General features: G+C 38.1%; 2 protein-coding genes across 2 annotated transcripts in view; one reads left to right on the plus strand and one right to left on the minus strand.

Annotated features, from left to right (window-relative positions):
- The window catches only part of LOC139736136 (multiple PDZ domain protein-like), a 67,980-nt gene extending 58,676 nt beyond the window's left edge, over positions 1-9,304 (plus strand). The window contains exons 29-36 of the mRNA XM_071646903.1: positions 473-556; positions 2,405-2,583; positions 3,009-3,092; positions 4,631-4,842; positions 5,353-5,497; positions 6,851-6,983; positions 7,843-7,927; positions 8,817-9,304. Coding sequence (XP_071503004.1) covers positions 473-556; positions 2,405-2,583; positions 3,009-3,092; positions 4,631-4,842; positions 5,353-5,497; positions 6,851-6,983; positions 7,843-7,927; positions 8,817-9,084 — 1,190 coding nt within the window. The 3' untranslated portion in view covers positions 9,085-9,304. The remainder of the gene's footprint in view (positions 1-472; positions 557-2,404; positions 2,584-3,008; positions 3,093-4,630; positions 4,843-5,352; positions 5,498-6,850; positions 6,984-7,842; positions 7,928-8,816) is intronic.
- A 12,405-nt stretch (positions 9,305-21,709) lies between these two features.
- Positions 21,710-22,543, minus strand: LOC139736239 (uncharacterized). The gene has a single exon (XM_071647007.1). It carries the CDS (start codon positions 22,541-22,543, stop codon positions 21,710-21,712), a length of 834 nt encoding a protein of 277 aa, XP_071503108.1.
- Positions 22,544-24,486: the final 1,943 nt, after the last annotated feature.

A 24,486-nucleotide genomic window follows, 5' to 3' on the forward strand; every position in this document is an offset into this window, starting at 1 on the left:
TTGTACTGTAATTACACTCTTTCTTCATACCTTGAAAATTATACTCAATGCATAAACTTATAATAAGGTCGGTCAGAAGTCAAGTAAAAATTTTCAATTCCCCAAATATGTGTACCTGCACTCTTTAATAGACAATTATAGCAAACCCAGTTCGTGGAAAGTGAACATTCAAGATATTCCTGACAAACCTGTTATTTCGATATTTTGCCAGTTATGTGAAACTGTCATCACACATTGTGAAGACATTGTACTATACGCCTATTGGGAGAATCATGCATTATGGCAGAGGCATCAGTCACCGTAGCGACATTTCTAGTTCCTTTCCAGGTAGTCATTTATACACTCATTATTAAATTCATCTGTTAATCCATTTAGCCATACAGGAGGGAATCAAAACCTATTCCATTTTCAAATTACCACACCAGACTAACATGAACTAATCTTCCTTATCCCTTCCCCCTTGTGGTGGCAGGTTTTTTCCCCTCTCTGGACCCTGAGATTGAGCTGCAAGAAATCTCCTCCTCCTCCTCTACCTCCTCCTTCTCCTCCTCACATGGTAGCTTAGATGTAGAACCTTCACACGGAGGAGACAGTAAGTCCAGTCCAGAAAATTTTTAGAGTGGAATTCCGGACCACTTAAGAATTTGTCTGGAAGGAAAGAAAAATTTTATAAGCATGATAATCAAAAATTTATCAAAGTCAGAGAAATGAAATAGAATAATAATGATAATAATAGAATTATAAAAAGAATAAGATTAGAGGAAGTTATGTATTTGGAAAGTTTTTCCAATTTTTGCCAAGCACTTTTCGAACATTTGATATGAATATGTAAATGAATGAGCTGATGACGCCAGACATCACCTCAAGATTTTTTATTGATTGTGACTGAAACTGACAAAAATTAATTTTTTTCTGATCTAAAAGTGTAAAACAGAATGCTATTCCTGACTGAATAACTTAAAAATAACAATCAGTGTGATATTTTAGGATTTGAGAAAAATGTAATTGCATTTGAAAAAATAAAGTTGAAAAATGGGAAGATTTTGTGTACAAATTCTATGGCAAGTTGTGAGGCGATGACATCAGTTCACAAATTTGCATAATCACACTGACTGTTCAAGGAGTGTTTTGTAAAAAATAATGAAACTTCATAATTTCATCACTTTCTTAATTTTTGTTCCATTTAAGTTGATCAAATTCTCTCTGTTGTGTTCATGAAAAGTTTTATTCATTCATATTAAACTAACTTTTAACTAGTCTGGAATTTCCCCTTGATAGCTTGAAGTTGAGGTCATTTTGTTCTTTTCTGTTGAAAAGGGATAATCTCTTATTAAGTACATGTAGTTCTATGCAAATACAGTACAGTGTCTGTGTATTATAAATCATAAAGTCACATAGGACAGCATGTGTGAAAATCTTTACACTGTTCTTTTCAGTAGTTATACTTCTGTATATTTGATGTATGAATGAATTTATGTATATTTCCACCATTGCTATTGGAATCATGATGACTCATATGTTTGTTTTATGCATGTATATTGTGTGTATGAATTAGCATGATATATATTTTTACAGCTTTGCTTGATTTATTTATTATTAATTGTCCAGCTGATGTAAGCAAACACACATTGTAGCTGTAGAGCAAATGAATAAAAGACAGCAGATGAAATAATACTGCATCCCCCTCTTGTGCTCGGTACAATTGTAACATGACATATCCACCAATCGAGCACATTAATTCACAGTCCACAGGTATTTTGTGTGTCACAATTTTCAGCTCTGATGCCTATGTGTACCGTGCTTGTGTGTGTGTAGACATAATTTTGCCAACAAGTAGATAGTGCTTCACTATTAACAAATTTGCTGTGCTGCATATGTTCACTTCCCTTGATAATCACATATACCTCACCGGAAATAAGAAATCACAACCATGTTTGAATATAACAATATTTGTACAAGATGCATGTAGCTGGTATATATGTAAATATTTGGGAGGTAAATACAAATGTTATAAAAATAATTGAATAGTGTCATTTTATTTCCTTATTTTTATGGCCCAAGAGTGAATCAAGATCTAGTGTTAAAAAATGAGAGAGATTGATAGATGCTGGCATCACAAGCAAATTAACTAGAATAAAACTGAAAGCTCAAACCATGCCCTCCCTTTCAGCCATGTTTAAGGCTCACACTGTAATTTGTTCCACTTTCAGCAAAGAATAAAAAATAAATGAATAATAAATAGTAATAATAGATTCGGAGGACATGTCCTTAATGGATCAATGAGTTATATAATTTTCTTCTCTCATTTCTATCTGTGTGTGAAATATTATTCAAAGTGTTCTTTTGCAAGGCATATTATAATTTCTAAATCATTTCCTTGCCTGAAAATCTTTACACCCTACAGGCACGGGGTTCACCCTTCAGTTGGCTGACCCCGTTCCGAGCGAGTCCAGCACAGATGCCCCGCCCTCTGACCCCCTGACCTGCCCAGTGGTCAAAGGTCACAAGACTCTGATTGTGGTTGACTGTGGCTCGAGTGCAAGGCTGGGGATCAGCATTGTTGGAGGAGTTGACACATCGCAGGTAAACACACAAACGAACAGATGCTCCCATGGCAACGTCCAAACCCTGTCCCCATTTGATACCTGGAAGGTTACTGAAGCACATCAGAGCTGCTATTAAAAGTCCCTCTGATTTTTTTTTTTTTTTCAGGCTTCCTGAAAACAGTAATATCTCTCTATATCTTGATAAAAGAGTACAGTGGACTCCGTTGTAACGAAGTTCTCGGGACTGGCAGTGTTCTTTCATTATAGAGAAATTTCATTAAAAACAAACAAAACGATAAAAGACATAGAGAAGAAAATGTTGTGGCCGGAATTTTTATTCAGTTGCAACTTGTCATCTTTTTTTTTTCACTTTATTCACATTAAGATTCATATGCAATCTTAATGTGTTGTTACTGGTACTCTCTGTCCTTTCTCCCACCAAACTCCACCGCATCCCTCCAGCCTGTTGTCATGGTGAAGGAAGTCCTTCCAGGAGAGGCAGCTGCTAGGGATGGCAGACTCCAGCCAGGGGACCAGCTCCTAGAGGTAGGGCCTGATTTTATGTACCATCAGAGCAACACTTACTGTGCTATTTTTCCTTCTTATTTGTTTTGTTTTGTCTGGTTGATTGGTGGGTTGGGTTGGGTGGGTTGGTTGGTTGGTTGGTTGGTTGGTTGGTTGGTTGGTTGGTTGGTTGGTTGGTTGGTTGGTTGGTTGGTTGGTTGGTTGGTTGGTTGGTTGGTTGGTTGGTTGGTTGGTTGGTTGGTTGGTTGGTTGGTTGGTGGGTGGGTGGGTGGGTGGGTGGGTGGGTGGGTTGGTTGGTTGGTTGGTTGGTTGGTTGGTTGGTTGGTTGGTTGGTTGGTTGGTTGGTTGGTTGGTTGGTTGGTTGGTTGGTTGGTTGGTGGGTGGGTGGGTGGGTGGGTTGGTTGGTTGGTTGGTTGGTTGGTTGGTTGGTTGGTTGGTTGGTTGGTTGGTTGGTTGGTTGGTTGGTTGGTTGGTTGGTTGGTTGGTTGGTTGGTTGGTTGGTTGGTTGGTTGGTTGGTGGGTGGGTTGGTTGGTTGGTTGGTTGGTTGGTTGGTTGGTTGGTGGGTTGGTGGGTTGGTTGGTTGGTTGGTGGGTTGGTGGGTTGGTTGGTTGGTTGGTGGGTTGGTGGGTTGGTTGGTTGGTGGGTTGGTTGGTTGGTGGGTTGGTGGGTTGGTGGGTTGGTGGGTTGGTGGGTTGGTGGGTGGGTGGGTGGGTGGGTGGGTGGGTGGGTGGGTGGGTGGGTTTCGGATGTCTAGTGTAAGGTGGCATGGATTTACAGTAGCAGGAGGGAAAATGCTGACAGTGAAAATGTACAATGTATGTGCTGACATTTAATGCTGACAATGACAATTACTTTTACAATTACGTTTCTGACAGCAAGTGTAGTACAGTATTTGGAATGGTACATTTGTACCAGGGGAGGTTTTATGGATGACACATATGACTTCAAAAGATATGAATGTTTGTGAAACCAAATGATGGAGACGATGTGTGAGACCAAAGTTATTATGTTCATAATAAAGATTGCGGTCATAATGATGTCATAAAGGGAGATAATCATGATAGCAGTGATATCTCTCATCTCCGTTATCATCCTGACTAATATGGTTGTAGTTCATTTGCAATGGTGATTGTAATAGGAGTGAAAAATCAATTATATTTGTAATTTTGTTCTAACTTATTGATCAAATTGATCGATCTGGTCAAATATGCTGTTGTTACATTGTCATGTCTCCACAGACACAGAGATTATAGAGTAAGCTTCAAATCACAGAGAAACATTTAATTTCTTTACCCAATCAACATCACAACACTTATACAATGGACTCCCATTATAACGAAGTCCTCGGGATCAGCAGTTTTGTTTTGTTATATTGAAATTACGTTATAAACGAACAAATAAACAATAAAAAACATAGAGCGGATAATTTGAGGGCCTGAATTTTTACTTGGTTGTGACCGGAATTTTGTTGTAACTGTGTTTGTTATAACAGGAGTGCACTGTACAATATCCTGTGTTGAGTCTATTTATCTTCTCTGATCTATCCATTTACAAACAGGTCGATGGGCTGGATTTGAAGAATGCCACCAATGAGATGGCGCTCAACGCCCTCCGGCAGACTTCCAGTAAGGTCAGAATGGTGGTGCTACGCGAGGACCGCCCTCCTCAGGCTCAGGGGGAGAGTGAGGAGGGAGGAGAGGATGAGAACGTGATGACCGTGGTTCTCCACCAGCCGGCCGGTCACAGCTTGGGGCTCAGCATCGCCGGAAAGTAAGTCAGCAATCCTTAGTCTTACTCATTGAAGATAGCCTGATAAGCATTGCACCACTCTTATGATAATGAGTAAAGAATTGGTGATGATGGTGGTGAAAGTACAGTTGTACATAGTGTAAGTCAGCCATCCTGATAGTTGTAGAGTCTTATTCATTGGAGGTATCCTGAAGAGCATTTGGACCACTCATATGATAAAGATTGAAATAATGATTATCATGATGATGATGATGATTGGTCAATGATGATGAGAATTAGGAGGATTAGGAGAATGAGGATGAGGTTGATGATGGTGATGATGTTTTTTGGTGATTTTGATAATGATGATGATGATGATGATGATGATGATGATGATGATGATGATGATGATGGTGAAGTTATAGAATTTTTAATGTCATTGTGTCAAGAATTGTGATTATGATATATGTGTGATGTGTCGACTTGTTGTAAGATATTAGCAAGTTCTTTCCCTGCTGTGACAATGGCAATGTTTCTTTTTACTTCATGCAGAGCTGGAGCGCTTTATATCTCCGACATCGTGCCTGGCAGTGTTGCCGATAGCAACGGTCAGCTGATGAGAGGGGATCAGATTCTGGCTGTGAATGGACTCAACGTGAAGAATATCCCTCAGGAAGCCCTGGCCACTCTGCGCCAGGTCAGGATACAAACAAAATTATTTGTTGTATAGGGCCCCATTTTTTCTCTCTCTCTCTTCTTTCTTTAACCCTGAAAAGACTGGGGGGGGGGGGGGCTTCTTGGGCCCCCCTCAACATTTTTCACAACAAATCCGTAACGTGAGAATCTCACGCCACGACGTTTAATGACTTTTTTCTTGCGCAACTTTTGAGACCAAATTCACGACGCCCAGGTACGCAGTTCTGAAGTTACGCAATTTTTTGTAAGTGCATGTCAGACCTAAAATTGCTCAAAAACATGATTGCATGTACAAATCCAATGCAAATTCTGTTTCCAGCCGAAAATCATAAATGTGTCATTATTTTCACTTTAAGTGATTTAAATCAATTAATTTCATGTTGTTAATGATCAGAATAGTGTCCCCGATGATTTCCATCGAAAAAAACAATAAAAAAGTGAAATACATAAGAAATTTTAAAAATAATAAAACTCATAAGAAAAAATTTCGATACCTCCATTCTTTTGATGTACAATCAATAAGAATCCTAAAAAGAGTACCTAGACCAAATATTAACAGTTTGGGACCTTTATTTACAGATTAACAGCCATTTTTTTTTCATGCATAAATTAGCATAATTAATTTATTAAAAATAAATTTGAATAACTGGGGAATAATTACCTATTCAGTTTTGTAGATTACCTTGTGGGTGACGCGCATACCAATTTTCCTCACGATCACGTGGTCAACGGCCAAGATCTTGGGGTGGGGGGCTGAATGAGCCCCCCAGTCTTTCTAGGCATCAAAATAGCCCAGTCTGTTAAGGGTTAAAACACAACAACAACAAAGCCTTCCTCCTCTTTTCTCACATTCGTTCTTTCCCCTTCCTCTTTCCTTCTCACTGTGTTTTTTTCCTCATCTTCCTGCTCCTGCTTTACCCACTTCCTTTCCTCCTCCACCTCCTCCTCCTCCTCCTGTTGCTCCATCTAACTTTCTATTCCTTTTCTCCTCATCCTACTTATTATCTCCAGTTGTCCTTCAAAAATATATTTTATGGCTCCCTTTTGTTAATAGTTATATGATGAGATTCTTCAAACCATCTCTCCTGTTTTTCCATCTTTATATTAATTGATTGATTATCAATTATTTACATCTTGTTGGTTCTTGTCTTCACATCATCATGTCTGTCCGTCACAGCATAAATCTTGAATGAGATGTGGCCTGTCAGTTAAAAACAATTTAGATGTTGCAATGATAGCTCTCTTGGCATGGGCATAATTTAATCAGTCTAGTAATTACCACAAAAACACTTGCATTACCTCGATATCAAAAACTAATCTATCATTGGGTGTTTTTGTGGTCTTTGTTTCCCAGAATGCTGCGGGCAAAGTGAGCCTGAAGGTATCCCGCCAGACCGGTGAGAAAGGTTCCCGCCTCAGCATGAGCTCCCTGGAGACGGTCGTCAGCGCCCAGCCCGTCATGGTGGGGCAATCTGAGTCAAGCACAGGTGAGACAGTAGAACATCATGTCATGTGACCTATGGTATATTCATATTATAATCTGACCCCAAGCATTTACAGATCAGTTGGTGTGTGTATCATTTCTATGTCCCCATAGAAATACGAAACTCATTGAATGCAGGGAATTAGAAAATATATATTTCCTACTTAACTGAATGGGCAATTGGACAAAGGCCTCATACTTCAACAGGGAAGTGTTTTATTCATTTCACATACCCAACAGTGATTTTTAGTTGCCAAACAGTGATTTTTAGTCACCCCAGGCAAGAGGGCAAGTTGGTTGGTTCTGCCCTGGAATGTGTATGTGACATCCGTAGACTAAATCTCACATTGGAGTTTGCATTTTGTGACATCCATTGCTTACTTTGTGAGAAATCTGTTTCAGCCATGTTGCAGTGTATATTTCATAGATGGTACAGGTTCTGTTCACCTTTGGATGCAGTGATTTTAAAAATATTCAAGATATCACTTTTGATGCAGACATGTCGGTCAGTTGTATCACAAAACATACCATATAAAATTTTCGCAATAAAGCATAAAATATAAGGAGATATCACTATTTTTCTCATTAAAGCGTAACCGTAGACGGTTTAGTCTCGAAGCATTTTTATTCTAACTATTGTTCACATTTTGTATATTTAACAATACTTAACATTGATTATACTGGTTCAAATTTTTACATTGGTTGTTTCTGTCCCTAACTTATACTTTTAGAACTATTTTGTAATGCTGGATTTTTGTTCCATGTGCAAATAGTAAATCATGCCTTTAAGAAATGAATATTCATGCCTTTAAGAAATGAATATTCATGACTGTGTTTCCCATGATGTTTAGGTTCTGAAGGAGTGGCAGTGGATGCTAGAGCTGCCTTTCTCCAACAGGCAGAGTCTTTTGGTTCCAGCACAGAGATGCCACCTGATGAAACACCAGGGTATGTCATTCACTTCCAAGATTATTCTATGGATAGATAGATAAATAGATAGATAGATAGGTAGATAGGTAGATAGATAGATAGATAGATAGGTAGATAGGTAGATAGATAGATAGATAGATAGATAGATAGATAGATAGATAGATAGACAGATCTATAGATAGATAAATAGATAGATAGGTAGATAGGTAGATAGGTAGATTGATAGATAGATAGGTAGATAGATAGATAGATAGATAGATAGGTAGATAGATAGATAGATTGATAGATAGGTAAGTAGATAGATAGATAGATAGATAGATAGATATACAGCTGTATTGATAGATAGACAGACAGACAGATAAATCGATAGATAGACAGATAGATAGATAGATAGATAGATAGATAGATAGATAGATAGCTGGATACACTGTAGGTAGATAGACAGGATTATAGAAAAGTCACAAGTTTTCATTTTTCTCACTGGAACTTTTTTTTTTTCAGATAACTTATTGGTATATAATAAGAGTAATACATTTTTGCATGTCCTCCCTAGTGGATAAGTTCTGTTTGTACCAAAATGTTTGAGAAAAATAAAAATGAAATTAGTGACATTTTGTGTACAAAACAAATTGAGAGCTGCCCAACGCCTAGCTCACACAGTGTTTCCAATTTGTCTCACTCTCTAAAGTTTTTGAGTTCAAAATTTTTTGTGTGTCTGATTTTTCTCCACAAATTTCACTGATGTACTTCTGTGAATTTCCTGTTTTCATACAAAGCAACATAATATCAGGATGGACTTTCCCTTTAAGCAATATAGAAGTATGTTGGCCCATACATTTTGCATTGTCTTTGTGTATCTTTTTGTGAACGTATCATTTACGTCAGATTTCTTTTCGGTCTTCTACAGTGAGTCAGTGAAGACCATTGTTCTGGAGCGCGGCCCAGACGGTCTCGGGTTCAGCATCGTTGGAGGCTTCGGCAGTCCCCACGGCGACCTCCCGATCTACATCAAGACCGTCTTCAACCGGGGCGCCGCCGCAGAGACCAAGCAGCTCAAGCGGGGCAACCAGATCCTGGCCGTCAATGACGAATCGCTCGAGGGCGCCACACACCAGAAGGCCGTCAGCATCCTGAAGCAGGCCAGGGGCCAGGTCACCCTCACCATCGTCTCCTAGGAAACGGGGGAACACCTCCTCCGTCAAAGCAACTCAGTTTTCACCCAGTATGCCTACTCTCTTTTTTACTCCCATAAGACAATTTTATATTTATCCATATCATGTGAATTCACCGGTGGTATGTAATACTCAAAGATGATGTGAACAGACACATGACAAATTCTGTAATCCTTCAACGATTATAGGTGTACCCATTGATCAAATGTTGAATGTGATTTTAAGAGAGCATCATAATCCAAAAAATATTTTATCTTGAAAATATTACAGATGTTACATTTTGAGGGAGGGGAGTGGTGGATAGGAGAAAGGTTACACATAGTTTGTTCTTTTTCTTCATAAACTCAGTAAAATGTTCTTCCTCCTAAAAGCAATTTATTTGTCTAAACAGTACTTGCACAAATGCCATATAGAAAATAGATAAAGAAAATCAACATTGCCATTTTTTTTTTTTTTTTTTTTTTGGGGGGGGGGAGGCTGTGGTTCTTCTGGCTGTTTTCTGGAATTGTGCATTGGTCCTAGGGTGTAATGCTTGGCATGAAAAGGTAATGCTTCATTGTCCTGTGCTCCCCCTCCTCAAAAAAAAAAAATAACAATAACAACAAAACACAAATAATGATAATAATCATTATAATGGTGATGACAATAATAAAATAATAATATCAATGATAATGATGATAATAGTGATAAAAATTATGATAAAGATAAGTACAATCATAATAATAATAATCTTAATGACAGTGAAAAACAAAAACAAAAAACAAACAAAGCCAAATGTGTCGTTTTTCCGCTCGCATTGTTCAAGTCTTAAGTCTTACACTAACATTTACTTTATCATGAAGATCTGTTTGTCTGTGCATAACTAATGCTTGTACTTCCAATGCAATCACTGTGCCTCAAAGTCCAGTCCATGGCATCTTATCAGATTTCTACATAATTCTATTCCTCTAAGTGTTAATTGTGTGCTGCGTGTTATGATTCTGCTAAAGGACAAGTTCACCTTTATATACGTATGGAGTGAGTGAAGGCAACAATGTTAGTAGAACACATCAGTGAAAGTTTGGGGAAATCCGACAATCCATTAAAAAGTTATGGATTTTTAAAATATCTGTGCAATCACTGCTGGAGGAGAAGACTACTACAGTGTACGATATAAGGAAAATAAAAAGATAATTTCACAAAACTTGACTTTTTGAATAAAGTGCACATTTCCTCGACTTGTTACTGACTTATGTTAGGGGTAATATTATTCCCCCCGACTTCTGAAAGAGAGAAGTCGAGTGGTCTTTTATTATGTGAGAAAAGAGAGAATATCTTGAATTTTCTTTATACTGTCTTTATATAGTTGTACTCCTATGACATCACAAGCTATAGTAGTCTTCTCATCCAGCCGTGACTGAGCAGAAACTTCAAAAATTCATAACTTTTGAACGGATTGTCCGATTTTCCTCAAACTCTCATTGATGTGTTCTACTGATATTGCTGCATTCACTCAACCCACATGTCTATGAAGGTGAACTTGTCCTTTAATATACTCCAGTCCGTGTGTTCTTTCCATATAAAGATTGGCATTCCTGCAGATGGCATTAACTTTGGAGTGGAGTTTACCCTTTTTTTCCTCCCCATAAAGTATATCTTAATCGTGTTCCTGTAATGGTGTGTATATTATGGTGTACATAATGGTGGGGTGATTTGCTTTTGACTGCTTTTATATCTTGCTTTTCTCCAACACCCCCCCCCCCCCTCCCCCGCTACTTGATTTGATAGTATCTGTGTGTATTTTAACTGTTTCAGTACTTTATCACCATTCCAGTTTTTTAATCAAAGTATATAATCACTGGTGCCTGCTATGAAATTGTTCTCTGCACACTCTCCCTGTACTTAACATTATTTATTATGTTTATTGCGTGCTAATAATCAAGCTTCTCTTTGGATGATGTTAGACCTATTTTTATCATTTTAGCATGACAGTTCAAGAGCATCTGCCTTTGTCCTTTTATTTTCTGCCATATGGCTTACAATAAACTGTGAAGTGAAAGTAAAGCATCATATACACTGTATGTTTTCTGTGGTGGGCTTGTACTAAAACACATGATAGTGGTGAAACTTTATGTAGTTAGAGTCCTGTATGTGTTGCACCCATTGTAACTGCAACAGGTTGCTTTTCACCAAATTTAATACAACATATTCATTCCCATCATGAAAAGAAGAATCTTAACACAAGAGCAAGAATAAACAAGGAAATACGAGGCAACGCCTTGAGAATATCCATGCTTGTGTGAAAATGAGATCGAATAGGACTGCTTTCGATTTGAAATTTCCTTCTCACTTTGTGAAATATATTAGTTTCAGTTAAGTTTTAATGGATCAGTCTGACATGACTTGCTCGTAAGAATTCATGCCTCATTTGAGCATCACTGCAGAACGTGTAGAGGTCTATGTCTTTGCTTTGTTTTGGAAAGCTTCTTGTGGAATTCACACTTGATTCAAAGAAATCTCAGATTCTGGTGCACCAAAAAAGCAACAAATAAACAAGCAAACAAATCTATTCTGGCTGTAGTGCCTAAACTGTCAAACCATGATGAATTTACTCTCGGTGCAGTGCTCATGGGTTTTTTAAATCCATTTCAGTGAATATTAAGGTAAGCTGATCTGTTTATGAACATTCTCTAGATTTACTACAATTGATCAAAATTAATCAAATTTCCTCTTTGTCTGCCAGTAATAATTTCTGACGTTTTCTGTCACTCAAAATTGGGATGAGTCGTTTTTCTGAAGAGGGGTTATATTTTCTTAGCCTGAGAGATCAAGTTAACTCTTAAGTCTGCTCATGTATAAGTGTGCAGAATGTCCTGTAAATTCTCTCTGCTAATCCCATTGTTTCTAGAACTTGCCTTGCTCTCTCAAACGTCACGCTGTTTCCATCTCCTTTGTTCAGAGTTGAGTTATGGTAGCTAGTAATTCATATGTTTGTGATATTCTAGGGCTACTCACATGTACTAGTACTACACACAAAATCGTAATGTATTTTGAAATACTCACTGCATGAAATACATTGTATGTGTTATAGTACTTAATATTTCATTGGAAATACAATGTAGTCTGCAAAATATCAAAGATGAATCCTTTGTCACTCGAACAGTTGGTTTGGAACCAGAAGGAATAAAATTCATTGCCTCTCCTATCTTTAACTTGCAGAAGGTGCGAAAAGTACTTCGATATGCTATACTTACTTCATTGTACATTAATAATGGTATGCCTTGGTCATCTTAATACACCTGAATTTAAACTAAAACATGATGTTTTGTGTCATCTTTATTAATCTGATATTCTGCAAGTACATTACTCACATATTGTCCAAGAACATTTCAGTGTAAAGAACAAAATTACACATGTATATATTCTTTTCTCATCCTTTACAGTCAAATAAACAGACAGTAGACGTTTATGAAACGGAGGATATTGCTTGAGACAGAATATTGTCATCACACAGAAATACTTTTTAAAAATTGCATGTATGTATTCTCTGGGTTTTATGATCCATATCAACTGTATTCATATGTTGAGGCATGTAGTGTACCCTAACTGCTTATGTTTTTGTATACGTACATCATATATATTTTTTTTTTCTCTCTTATAAAACCATCTTTGAATTCAGTAGGCAGTGTATGTTCATTTATCAGATATATGGCCTCACATGTCAAATAGACTGGGAGTTTATTTTCAGGACTGCCTACATATACAGCTGTAATAACTTTATTTTTGTGCCTTGAAAGACAAGATTCACAATTGTTTTTATAATGTGTGAATGTGTTAAGATTTGACTATTGTCATCACCCAGTGGGTCAATGAAGTGTAAAGTCCAAATTTTGATAAACAATATGATATAGTCAAGTCATTCAGTAATAAAGAATATCATATTTATGCAAACCTGCTCTATTGTGCTGGTGTGTGTTATATATAATGTGTGATATTTTGTAGTATTAACCAGTGTTTTATTGAAAACATGTACATGCTTTGCAATACATGTAGTGTATTGTAAAGCCAGAAACATTTGCGGCATGAGCAAATCAGAGCTGACAGCTTTTTACCGCAGTATGAAGCTTTCGCGAATGATCACTGACATTCAATGCACTATATGTAGACTAAGCCTTTCGCGAATCTTTGCTACTCATAAAACTTGTGACAGTTTCATGCATGCGAAAATTTCTGGTTTTACCGAGAAAATATTCATGTGAAGTGAAGAATGGAAGGGGAAGTAAGAGGAGCAAAATCAGAGTGAGAGAGAGAGACCCCCCAAAAAAATTAGAAGCTGATGCTGAGCCAGTTGTTTCATTTTTAGTCCTCTTTAGTTCATCATTTTGTAGCTTTTTGAGAGTCAAACACAAGACACACACAACCCCCGGCACACAGCACACAATATGTACATTTACTTAAACCAAAGAAGATTTGTAGATGTACATTAACTCTATCATACCAATATCATATCTTATACAATCTATCAATCTGTACACACATATCTTAATAGTGAGCTTCCAAGAATGATAAACTGATGGATTGACAAATGGGTAGTCAATAATGCAGATTGGAAGATACATGTAGCTCAGAGGACAGATTATCAAAGGTATAGATAGCATAAACACAAATGAAATGATATCGAATTATATGTTTGATGTAGAATCATGTATCATATATGTGTATATATATCATATATATTTATCTATTCATTTGTATATATATTTGTATGTATATGTATATATATATATACATGTATATATATATATATATATATATATATATATATATATATATATGCTATGATACAAAATATTTCAACACGTATGCCCCCTTTACTACTGCTTATTTCTGTTATTTTTGTTAATGCGCATGCGCAATTGTTTGTTGTTGTCATAGAAGAAATCATAACAAAAGAACACTCCACTGAGCTGATCCGAGTCCAACGTTACCGGACACCCCGCACTCTCGCTTGTTTTGTGGATAATTAATCCACATTTAACACCAGTTAATATCGGTGGCTGAGGCATACTCTCGCCATCACGGAGTTTGTCAGGACTTTGTTGTCTGTCTCCTGTTTTAACGCCTGGATCACGATGGAGATGGTTTAGCTCTTCACCTTGAACACAGTGTTGCGTTGTTTTAGGTTTAAATTTTAATTTCATTTTTTGTATTCTTGTATTCCAAAATATATTGTTTTGTAATTGTTATTCAGATCTAAAAAATAAATAAATAAATAAATTTACTATTCAATTTAAAAGAATTGCTAATAATGCGTCGTTCTTTCTCCCCCAGTCTTCTTATTTGAACAACAGATTTAGGAAATTGCTCTCCCACTTTGATATTTATATTTCTTTTGTATTTACTTAAATACCGAGTGGACGCCTATTTGTCCCGTCGGTGACATATATATATATATATATATATATATATATATATATATATATATATATATATATATTTGTATATATATATATATAAATGAGAGTATAGGAAGAGGCGGTAGACGTAGCTTTTGAATCCTCACAATTTGATTTTAATACTCGAGCTTTCAGGCCCTGCCCTTTGTCAAGACATCGGACAAAATACAGAACATGGATATTGTAGGTTTTTGGGAACAATGCCGTTTTGTTCATATTGAAGGAGGGAGGCGAGATGTAGCTCATGTCTTTGTTTTCGTTCTAATGCCCTGTAGGTGGGCATTGCCTGTGTATTGAGGGTGTGGGTATCCATGCTTGTCCGGTTGGGTGGATGGAGTAAGGATAAGCCGTCTGAACTCAGGGGGATCCCGGCTGGATAGCCGGCAGGATACCAGCTGAAAACTAGGAGTATGATGAGTGTGAAAGGTGTGTTTTCAGTTGCTAAACCCCTGGGCCGTTGCATCTTAGTAGTGTGTAGGTGAGAAGTACAGGAAGAGGCGGTAGACGTAGCTTTTGAATCCTCACAATTTGATTTTAATACTCGAGCTTTCAGGCCCTGCCCTTTATCAAGACTGAGGAAGAAATCGGACAAAATACAGAACATGGATTTTGTAGGTTTTTGGGAACAATGCCGTTTTGTTCATACTGAAGTAGGGAGGCGAGATGTAGCTCATGTCTTTGTTTTCGTTTTAATGCCCTGTAGGTGGGCATTGCCTGTGTATTGAGGGTGTGGGTATCCATGCTTGTACACTTTATATATATATATATATGTGTGTGTGTGTGTGTGTGTGTGTGTGTGTAGATATAGACATACTAGTAGATATATACAAGTTATCAGCAAATAGTGTTACCAAAGCAGTATTTTTCTAGCACTGTAATGGTATACATGCTATGACAAATCTTAGAACAACAGGTTGTCATTCCAGGAATGAAAGTACGTGTACATCTAAGAAATGTTTTGATTTTCATATGCCAAATTTGAATGTGGCGTAATGTAAACTAATATATACGTGACTTAGATTTCACTCTCCATTCTCAGGTGAAATAGCCAAACATTTGAGGGACCTGGGAGTTAGTATAGCATCATTATTTTCTAACCGTTGCTTCGACAAGGAGGATATAGATATAGATAAACTTAGCAAAAAAAAAAGAAAGTGAACACGTTTTCAAGCTTATATTTCTCATAGAATATTTTGCTAAATATTGATGTTCTATCTACCATGTTAAAGGTAATTCAATTGGCTTTCAACCTGGTAGGTCATTTAAAAGGGAAATTCTACGCATGAGTGAACTTATGCATTTTTCTCTTCCAAGGCACAAAAGTAAAATTTGCAAAAATGGGCAAGTTCTCATTCATGCGTTTGTGCCCTTCCATATAACAATGAGAACAAAAGGCAACTATAACACTATAAGAAACACAAATTAATTTGCAAAACCACCCATCGATCTCTGTGTCTTTGTAGCCCCCAAAGATAAAGAAAGTCAAAAGATAATGGAGAAAATGAAGAATCTTCTGTCAAATTCAAATTCAAGTGACATCAAAGAAGAGGCAATATTAACAAAAATGGTAGAAATTTAAAATGTTATTACAACTTAAGAAAATTGAAAATGATATTTAGTTCTTCAATTTGTCTCATGAATTCTACAATTCCGAAATTAAAAGAATGAAATACTCCCTATGTCAGTTGAATTTGAGTTGACAAAAAACTTTTATATTCCCCCGTTAGTTTCCCACTTTGCTTTTTACTGTTTGAGGATATTAAGAGATACAAGGAAACAAAAACTTATGTTTGCTATTCATTCATGTCTCTCATTGTGTCAAATTGATCTTTTGTTATCAATGCAATCATGAAGGGCATTTGCAAATGACAGGCATAATGTCAATTTCTGCAATTTTTACTTTTGAACCTTGGAAGACAAAAACGAATATAGTCACCCATGCGTAATATTCCCTTTGTACTACCCTACTGGGTTAATAGCCAATTAATCAACCTTTAACATGATGTATGATACAATGATTTTTACCAAAATCTTCTTCGAAAAATATGAAATGGAAAAGCATTTACTTTCTTTCTTTCTTTTGCGGAGTGTAGATAAAGAATAGATGTGCGAAGAAGAAGGATACATATTATACTCTAAATGCTTCCACGGACAGTAAACAGATTCGAATCACACTTTTCTAGATTGCAGATGGGTATTTCTTGAAGTGCATGTAGGATAAAGACTAGACAGCAGTAGGTTGTGTATGAAAATGACGATATTGCGGTTACTATCATTGTAATAATTCCTATCATTGCTTTTCTGCTTTTCATACAACTGTGGGTAGGCTTCTATATGGTTATTTTTGCCATCATCACTTAGGCTGTTCGAGAGGTGGAAGATCAGACTTGCAACCACCTACTTTTTGTCCTCATCATCGCCATTGTCATTATTAGTAATGAATCAAAATTAATTTGAAATGATGTCCTTGTATTTATCGAATAGAATGAATTTGTCGCAGAGGGGAAAAGAGAGTGACTTCGAGAAATATGATACCTGATTAGCCTGAGGAAAAATGCACTTTACAATAAACATCGATTAAATTGCACGATGCTGTTCATGGTATAAAAATCAGCATGAAATTTTTGCATTTTCTGCATGAACATTCTTCCTTCTGACCTGTAGATACATATCCCAGTGAGTAATAGACTGGAAAACGCCACGCGTTTAATCATAATTAAAGATATATTAAATACGAACTTACCATCTTTTTCCAACAACACTCTTCTCGTAGTGTTTGTATTGCCTGCATTTCTTTCCGCCAGGAGACGCCATTCCGTTGCTATGGACAGTCACGAGAGCTCACACATACTCACACACGCACACACGCACCAACACACACACGCACCAACACACACACACACAAACACACACAGGTGGGTCGGAGCGTATAAACAATGGGTTAAATGAAGACCTGGGCCTCATTTCATAAAAAGTTAATACAACTCTTGCTTGAATGGCAGTTGTCATGGTAACGACAAGAATACAGCTTCCTGATTGGCTGTTGCTATGGCATGTGTGGGAAGTTGTCATTCCAGCAAGATTTGACATCCTATCATCTGTTATGAAACAGGGCCCTGAAATGTTGCGGTACACAGTGTGTCCGATCACGGGCCGCGGAACGAGGGGGGGGGGGGGGGCTGGAGACCGACACGCACACAAACTTTTGGCGCTTAAAAACAAACAAACAAACAAAAGATAACCAATTGATTCAAAAACTCACAACAAAACCCATGACTCTCCGAGGATTATGCCCGAAGACTTTTTCCCGTCGGGGGAAGGGGAGGGTATGGTGAAGGAGGGGGAAGAGGGAGGGGAGGGGCGGGAGGGAGGGGATCCGGAGGGGCGGAAGTGGAAAACGGGTATTCCTCCCATTAGCCTTTGACCCCTCCCTCTCTCCTTAAAAAAAAACAACAACAAACATACAAATAAAATAAAATTGTAAAGTGGCCATTGATAAACACTGACTTTAGGTCAAATCCGTTTTTCTCATGGACATGCAGCAGAAGCGGGGTGTTTCTTTTTACTAGTAGTACAATGTATATAGACCTACCAACCATCCGACTCCTACCCGCGCGCGTCATCAGGCGATATAAAAACGTTTCGCCGTGGGGCTCACTGCAGGTATTTTATCTTGTGGGACCGCGACGTCAAAGTGTCGTTAATGTTACGTACAAATTAGCAGGAATTTAAGTGTTACAAGGGTTAAACGCACCCAAACTGAAATATCCCGGACACGAGTCCAATCAGTGTCATGTTTGTCACCCTCGGTTGCGCAGTGACCATAAAATGAAACATTAGACTACCTGATTGTGTTTGCTCATGGATAATATACGAAATTCCCCAAGTTAAGAGATTATTATTTTGGTGGGCAGGCTTTGCTGAAAACGAGGGTCACAATCTACTCATCAAATTGTCACGATTGTTCCTGCTGTTGTGATTCGTCCACAGACGGTATTATTTTCATTGGGTTTTTTTTTTCTTTCTTTTTTGGTTGTTGTTGATTATTTCACAGGCTATAACATTTTATAACACCATGCTGTAATCGCGTTCCATCCCATGATGCTATTTACTACAGTGCATCTTCTCATTGTTTCAGCAACTTATACAATAGAGCAATAACAAATCCACGATGATAATCTTTGCTGTGGAGGTATAACGGTTTCGAAATTTTTAACAATTGCAAGCGTTCTCATAAAACATGGATCATGAGTGAGTGTCATTGACTGTAAATGATATTACTGCACATGGCATGACAATGGGACCGACCCTTCTATAATGAATGTAATTTCTTATGACCGGAAATAACTATTATACCCTGTAGTACAAACTCTGTGTTTCGTTAACATACAGCTGACATACGTTTGTTACTATTGTGATTAGCACAGTGTGTTGCAAGGAAATCACAGATAAACGCAAGAATATTACTTTGACGAACACATTTTATTTACGTTTGAACTCGGTGACAAGGATTCGCGCTACAGATGCGAAACGAAACATGGATCTAAATAGTATACTTTTCGTTCATTTACGTGTAAACGTATGTCTTATCGTTCTTTAATCGTTTCCTTTTGACTTCGTAGAAACATATCAGAATGTCTGCCAACAGACAGTACACCCTACATGCTTTAAACGCAGACGATTCTGTAAACAGCGTTATTCCACATTTCCTAACAAAGGCCACCTGCAACCATGGTAACAGTATAACCAATCTTTTGCCCTCCCCCCCCCTTCCCTTTATGGTGGTGTTTTCAATTTGATTACAACTTTGTATGACGAAATTGATTATCTTAAAGAAGGCTGGATGTATAGAGCTAATACCTGCACGTGTTGAGAGATAAATGACAACGAAACACAACAATATATAGAGTCGGTCAGACAGTGGACAGCAATCTTATAGAAATAATATGATGAAACCTTGTCAGCATATTCTGATGAAGAAGATACACACAATATGGCTAAGACATCGATGGCCTAGTCCATCATGGAAGATAAAAAATGACTAAAATACAGTGTTGATAATAACTCGGCTAACATTTGCGCAGACAGCAGTATAAAAATTACAGATATATGCATATATACAGTATTATAATTACAAATTTCGATTTCTAGCGTCTGCCAAGTGAAGTCTTGTCATCAGACAGGCCACTTTGAATTGCTTTAGGGCCTGATGTGTTATTTTTTATTAAAGATTAGCTAAAACTGGTATAACTCAGTAAATCTACATAGAAATCAGAATGAAAATGGACGAAAATTACTCTTTGAGCCAGTGCATGGTTTCGCTTTGCGCATGAGCAAAACAAAAAAGAAAAAACAAAAACTAATTTGAATAATCAGGCAAGTTTTCTTACTGAGATAAGCATATTGAGATTGTGAGGTGATGATTACTGATGTAATCCTTGTATATGGTGTTTGCTAACACATCCACCTGACAGCAAACTCTAATACTATATTATTTGGTAATATTAATAGAAAAAGTTTGCTAATGCATTCAACATAAAACAATTAATGGACGCCTGCGGAAGTGTTAATTGACGGACAATTATTCTGGTCACTGGTCTGTCCGCAAGTTCATTGTCTGTTTAAACATTAATTGTTTGCATAAATTGTTAAGTCGGGCATGCTTATGCATTGTGCCGCTTTGAAAACGAGTAAAGTATATAACAACTGAGAAAAGAGAAAAAAAAAGTCATTTGCACCAATGTGCACATGAGCTAACTGTGAACCGGCTCATTGGAAAGTATAGAATATTGGTATATAATACTTCATGAAAGCGACGTATTCGTAAGAATTGAGCCTCGAAATCATTCATCCTAATACAAGATCTTTGCGTACCCATATCAGATACCTGTACCGTACTAACGATTTCGTTCGTGCTTCGTCGTGTTAATTATAACGGAGGAGTATATACCGACAACTCTTTCTCAGCATACCATTTTCGTATGTTATTATCATTATGAGAGAAATATGCTATTATCTCCTATATATATGTAAATATTCAACCTATCTTTTAAAAAACAATGATTATTTTGGAAACAATCTTTTGTTACTTGGCAAACGGATGGCGCCTATATATACAAATTAAACGAAATGGGAAGTTATTACAATATCGCTGATGAGATGACGGTTCTTACATGATGGATTTTTCCTCTTAGCACAGTATGGATTTCTTTCATGCTGAACGGTGCTTTCAAGTTTTTATCACTGACGAATTTGGCATTGGTTTTAAAACTATCAACATATCACTACGGTGATGTATTAGCGCATATGTCAAAAAACTTTGCACATCTGTTGATTGTATATGTAAAACGGATTTCGCGCTTTTCTCAAACATCGAGTCAACACATCATGTCAACAGTAACCATGTTACGATGAATAATATCACATGTTATAAGAAACACTGTTATTGACTGCTGTGATGTAGATATCACCAACTGAAATGATACCATGTAGTGCTGCGGCTTTCATGCGTTTCTTATGTGAGAGTAACTTAAATCTACGTAATCAGTCAGTAATTATTCACTATTTGCATTACTTTCTTACGGTCATATTGGTAAAAACTGCAGACCTCAGCTTGTTGATTAGTTCAATTATGTTACTCTCTCGATCTGGGACTGGAAACGATTTAATTTGTCGTGAAATACCAAGTGCTGTCTTTGGCAAATTATTGGTATAGGGCCCCATTTTTCTCTCTCTCTTCTTTCGTTCTTTAAAACAACAACAGCAACAAATACCACGACATGCTTTTTCGCTTAAACCGATGTTAATTTTTTATGAAAGAAACCTAAATAAACTTTCATTCAAATTGTCTTGGCAACATGATATTTACCGGTACTCAAATTTGTCAAAAGACCTGACAGCAATATTCCAAGAGCAATACCAGCATTCACCAAAGAGGTGACTTGGACACTTTATCATGTTTATGGGTCAAATGGAATAATGATTATTTAGTAGACATCATACACGCGGTGGCGGATCCAGAGGGGGACGCAACCGGCGCACGCCCCCCCCCCTTTATTTTTCGTTAAAAACAAAAGAGATAAAAAGAAAAAAATTAAATGAAACCCGGAAATGGCACCAGAAATATTAGTTGCGCCCCCCCCCCCCCCCCCTTTACAGAATTCCTGGATCCGCCCCTGTACATGCATATTAGTTTATTCATAGTAGACCCCGTACACAGTGACCACACAAAACATGGAGCTATTCTGGAATCGGTAACTGACGAATGAATCCCGCTGGGGGTCCCAGGAGTTCCTGCTGCCGATCTGCATGCCCTGCCCGAACAGCTTGCCGATATGCACCAGCGTGATCAGCTTGTAGCGCCTGATGCCGAGCGTCTTCACGCGGTCCTTGATGAGGTCCGACAGTTCTTCTGCTTCCTTCGAGCACCGGATTGCGTCGTACGTCATGCTGTCGAGCCGGGAATCGACCAGGCTCTTGATGATGTCGTGGATGCTGTTGGTGTAAATGGAGAATCGTTCGCGGGGCTCGAGCTGGTAGCTGTTCTCGACGCGGGGCTGGTGCTGGGCGGTCGGCGATCTCCGTCGAGGTCGATCCGTGTAGGAGATGAAGCTGACGCCCCGTCGATCGGCCAGCCGTTGCGACGTTCGTTGTCGGAGTGATCGCGCCATCCGCTTGGTGATCATCAGACTCCTGAAGCTCTGCTTGAGGCTGGCAACGGTCCCTTCCTGGTCATCTCGGTCTCCTCGTTTGCTGCCGACACCGCTGGCCTGGGACATCTTCCTCGATGTGGCCGAGCTGACGGACTGAGATGGTCTGTTCATGATCGACGGGGCCTGTGTGCTACTCTGCGATATCTTCCGCTGTGGTGCACCTCCCTTGACAGAAGTCGTCGATGACGAATTTCCTTTCCCACCAGGAGGCACTGACGGGGTCGAAGACCTGGAGCTTTTCGGCATTGCTCCACCTCTGGGCGAATTCTTCGAAGGCGATGTCGAGCTTTTGTTTTTCCTCGGCTTAGAATTCATTGTCCATTTATCTACTCACGCAGATTAATATAAAACGAGAAATATTGAAAAAAAAGTTTCACTTATTCCTCTGCGATGGTTTCAAAATCAAATCAATCTCCCACCACGCATTCTCCTCTAGTCTGAGCAGTTAGGAAAATAACACTGATGAAATCACGGAGGTTGACTTCTCCGGGTTTGTGTACTCTCCGTTTTCTCCAAGAGAAGCATTAGAGCAAAGCGTTTCTTCGTCTGAGGAAGACAATGACCCCACCAACTTAGTCAGGTAAGATTGAAGTAATTTTGTACACGAAGAAAGCTGAGTGGAGGAGGGAAAATAACATTTCGAGGCACGTTCTTCCTCGTTCCGCAAGTCTCAAATTAGCTCGAACCGATTCATGCGCGCTGCCGCAGCCTTGCTCCAGAGTATCGCTTGCGTCAAGCGATCACCTCATCCCCGCCACATCTGTGTTGTTTCCCACATAGTAAGTTACAACATGTACTACAGGCTAATGTTTGTCAGCATCAGTAGAATTCTCAATCCTATGTCCAATTCCAGGTCCGGCTGCGTTAATGTGCGCTCAAATTTCGTTGAAAACAAAGTCCACGCAGATCCTGGCGATTTTTTTCTCCGCTCGATTCCATGACGTTAATACTGATACCGCTTTCCCAGACGCCGTCCAGGCCTGTTATCAAGAGTGGCTTTGAGTTTGGATGGCGCAAGAAGGTAACGCTAAAACGAACACACAGGCCTTATAATCCCGCACAGTTGACATAGGTGTCTCTTTAATAGCAATGCAAACACTCATCCTGTACTACACTTTTCAAGGTTTTGCCTCCTTTTTTAAAGCAGTCTTTTCCTTTCTTTTCTTTTCTTTTCTTTTCTTCTTTTCACAGAAACAGTGACTTGATCTATCAAGCGGTCATTGGTTTTCGTCAACACACATTTACACACATTTCACATACACATTGATACACAATCCTCACACACACACACACACACACACACACAAACGCACACATACATACATACAACACACAGATGAAGTTTATGACGAATTTTGATCTTATTCCTTTATGAATCATGTGAATGAAATCTCTCCATTTTGTTCATTTGCTTTGATAGATGGTGTTTTTTTAAGATTGAAAGCACGAGAGAAATTTGGGTGTTATTTAGAAGGAAAACAGACTTTGTTATTGCCGCTGTTGGAGCATTGTGCGTGTGTGCATTATTTTTTTTTTCATGCAAGCCAGTAGTACTAGTATCTGTACTAAACTAGTAGCAGTAGTAGTAGTAGTAGTAGTAATGATGATAATAATTATGATAATAATGATAATGATAATAACAATCATCATCACTCATTCGTTCATTTCCTCATAATCGGTATTAACTCGGTAAGACTTCAATTTTCTACATTCAAAGGTACAAGGATTGGACTTGGTTGATCTTCTTAACAGTATTCTTCGCACATCAGAATTATCTGTATCATATATAGCTAACTATTTTCTATCCAGCATCTTTCGAAATAGGCAATTAAAATTCTGAAAAAGAAAAAACAAAACCAAAATCACAGTAATGATTGACACGGAGAGTTGGAAATCAGATATCATTTGACCAAACATTATTTTTTCAAACATTACAGTATTTTTTATCTCGATTCCATCATTCATCCTTGATTACAAGTAATGATTCAGTGATCGTTCGCTTGCTGCGTGACATACTCACTGAGTTCTGATCGATCTCATTACAATCAAAATAGTTGGCGCAAGAAAGGCAGATGAGCCAACTGGCACTTGATGAGCTGCAGAGTAAACACACCTCTTCAATGTTGGGTGCTTGTGCACAAAATGGCCACACAGTAGAGCATTTTGACAGGAGCCAAACATTGGCGTTGAACGCGACGTGTCCTGACGTTTCGGTTACCATGGCGCGAAGAGGGGCTGAAGTCGCCATAGCTTGATGA

The sequence above is a fragment of the Diadema antillarum genome, unplaced genomic scaffold (genome assembly GCF_040938485.1).
Source record: "Diadema antillarum isolate AM-2024a unplaced genomic scaffold, OU_Dant_1.0 scf00000003, whole genome shotgun sequence".
Taxonomy (NCBI): Eukaryota; Metazoa; Echinodermata; class Echinoidea; order Diadematoida; family Diadematidae; genus Diadema; species Diadema antillarum.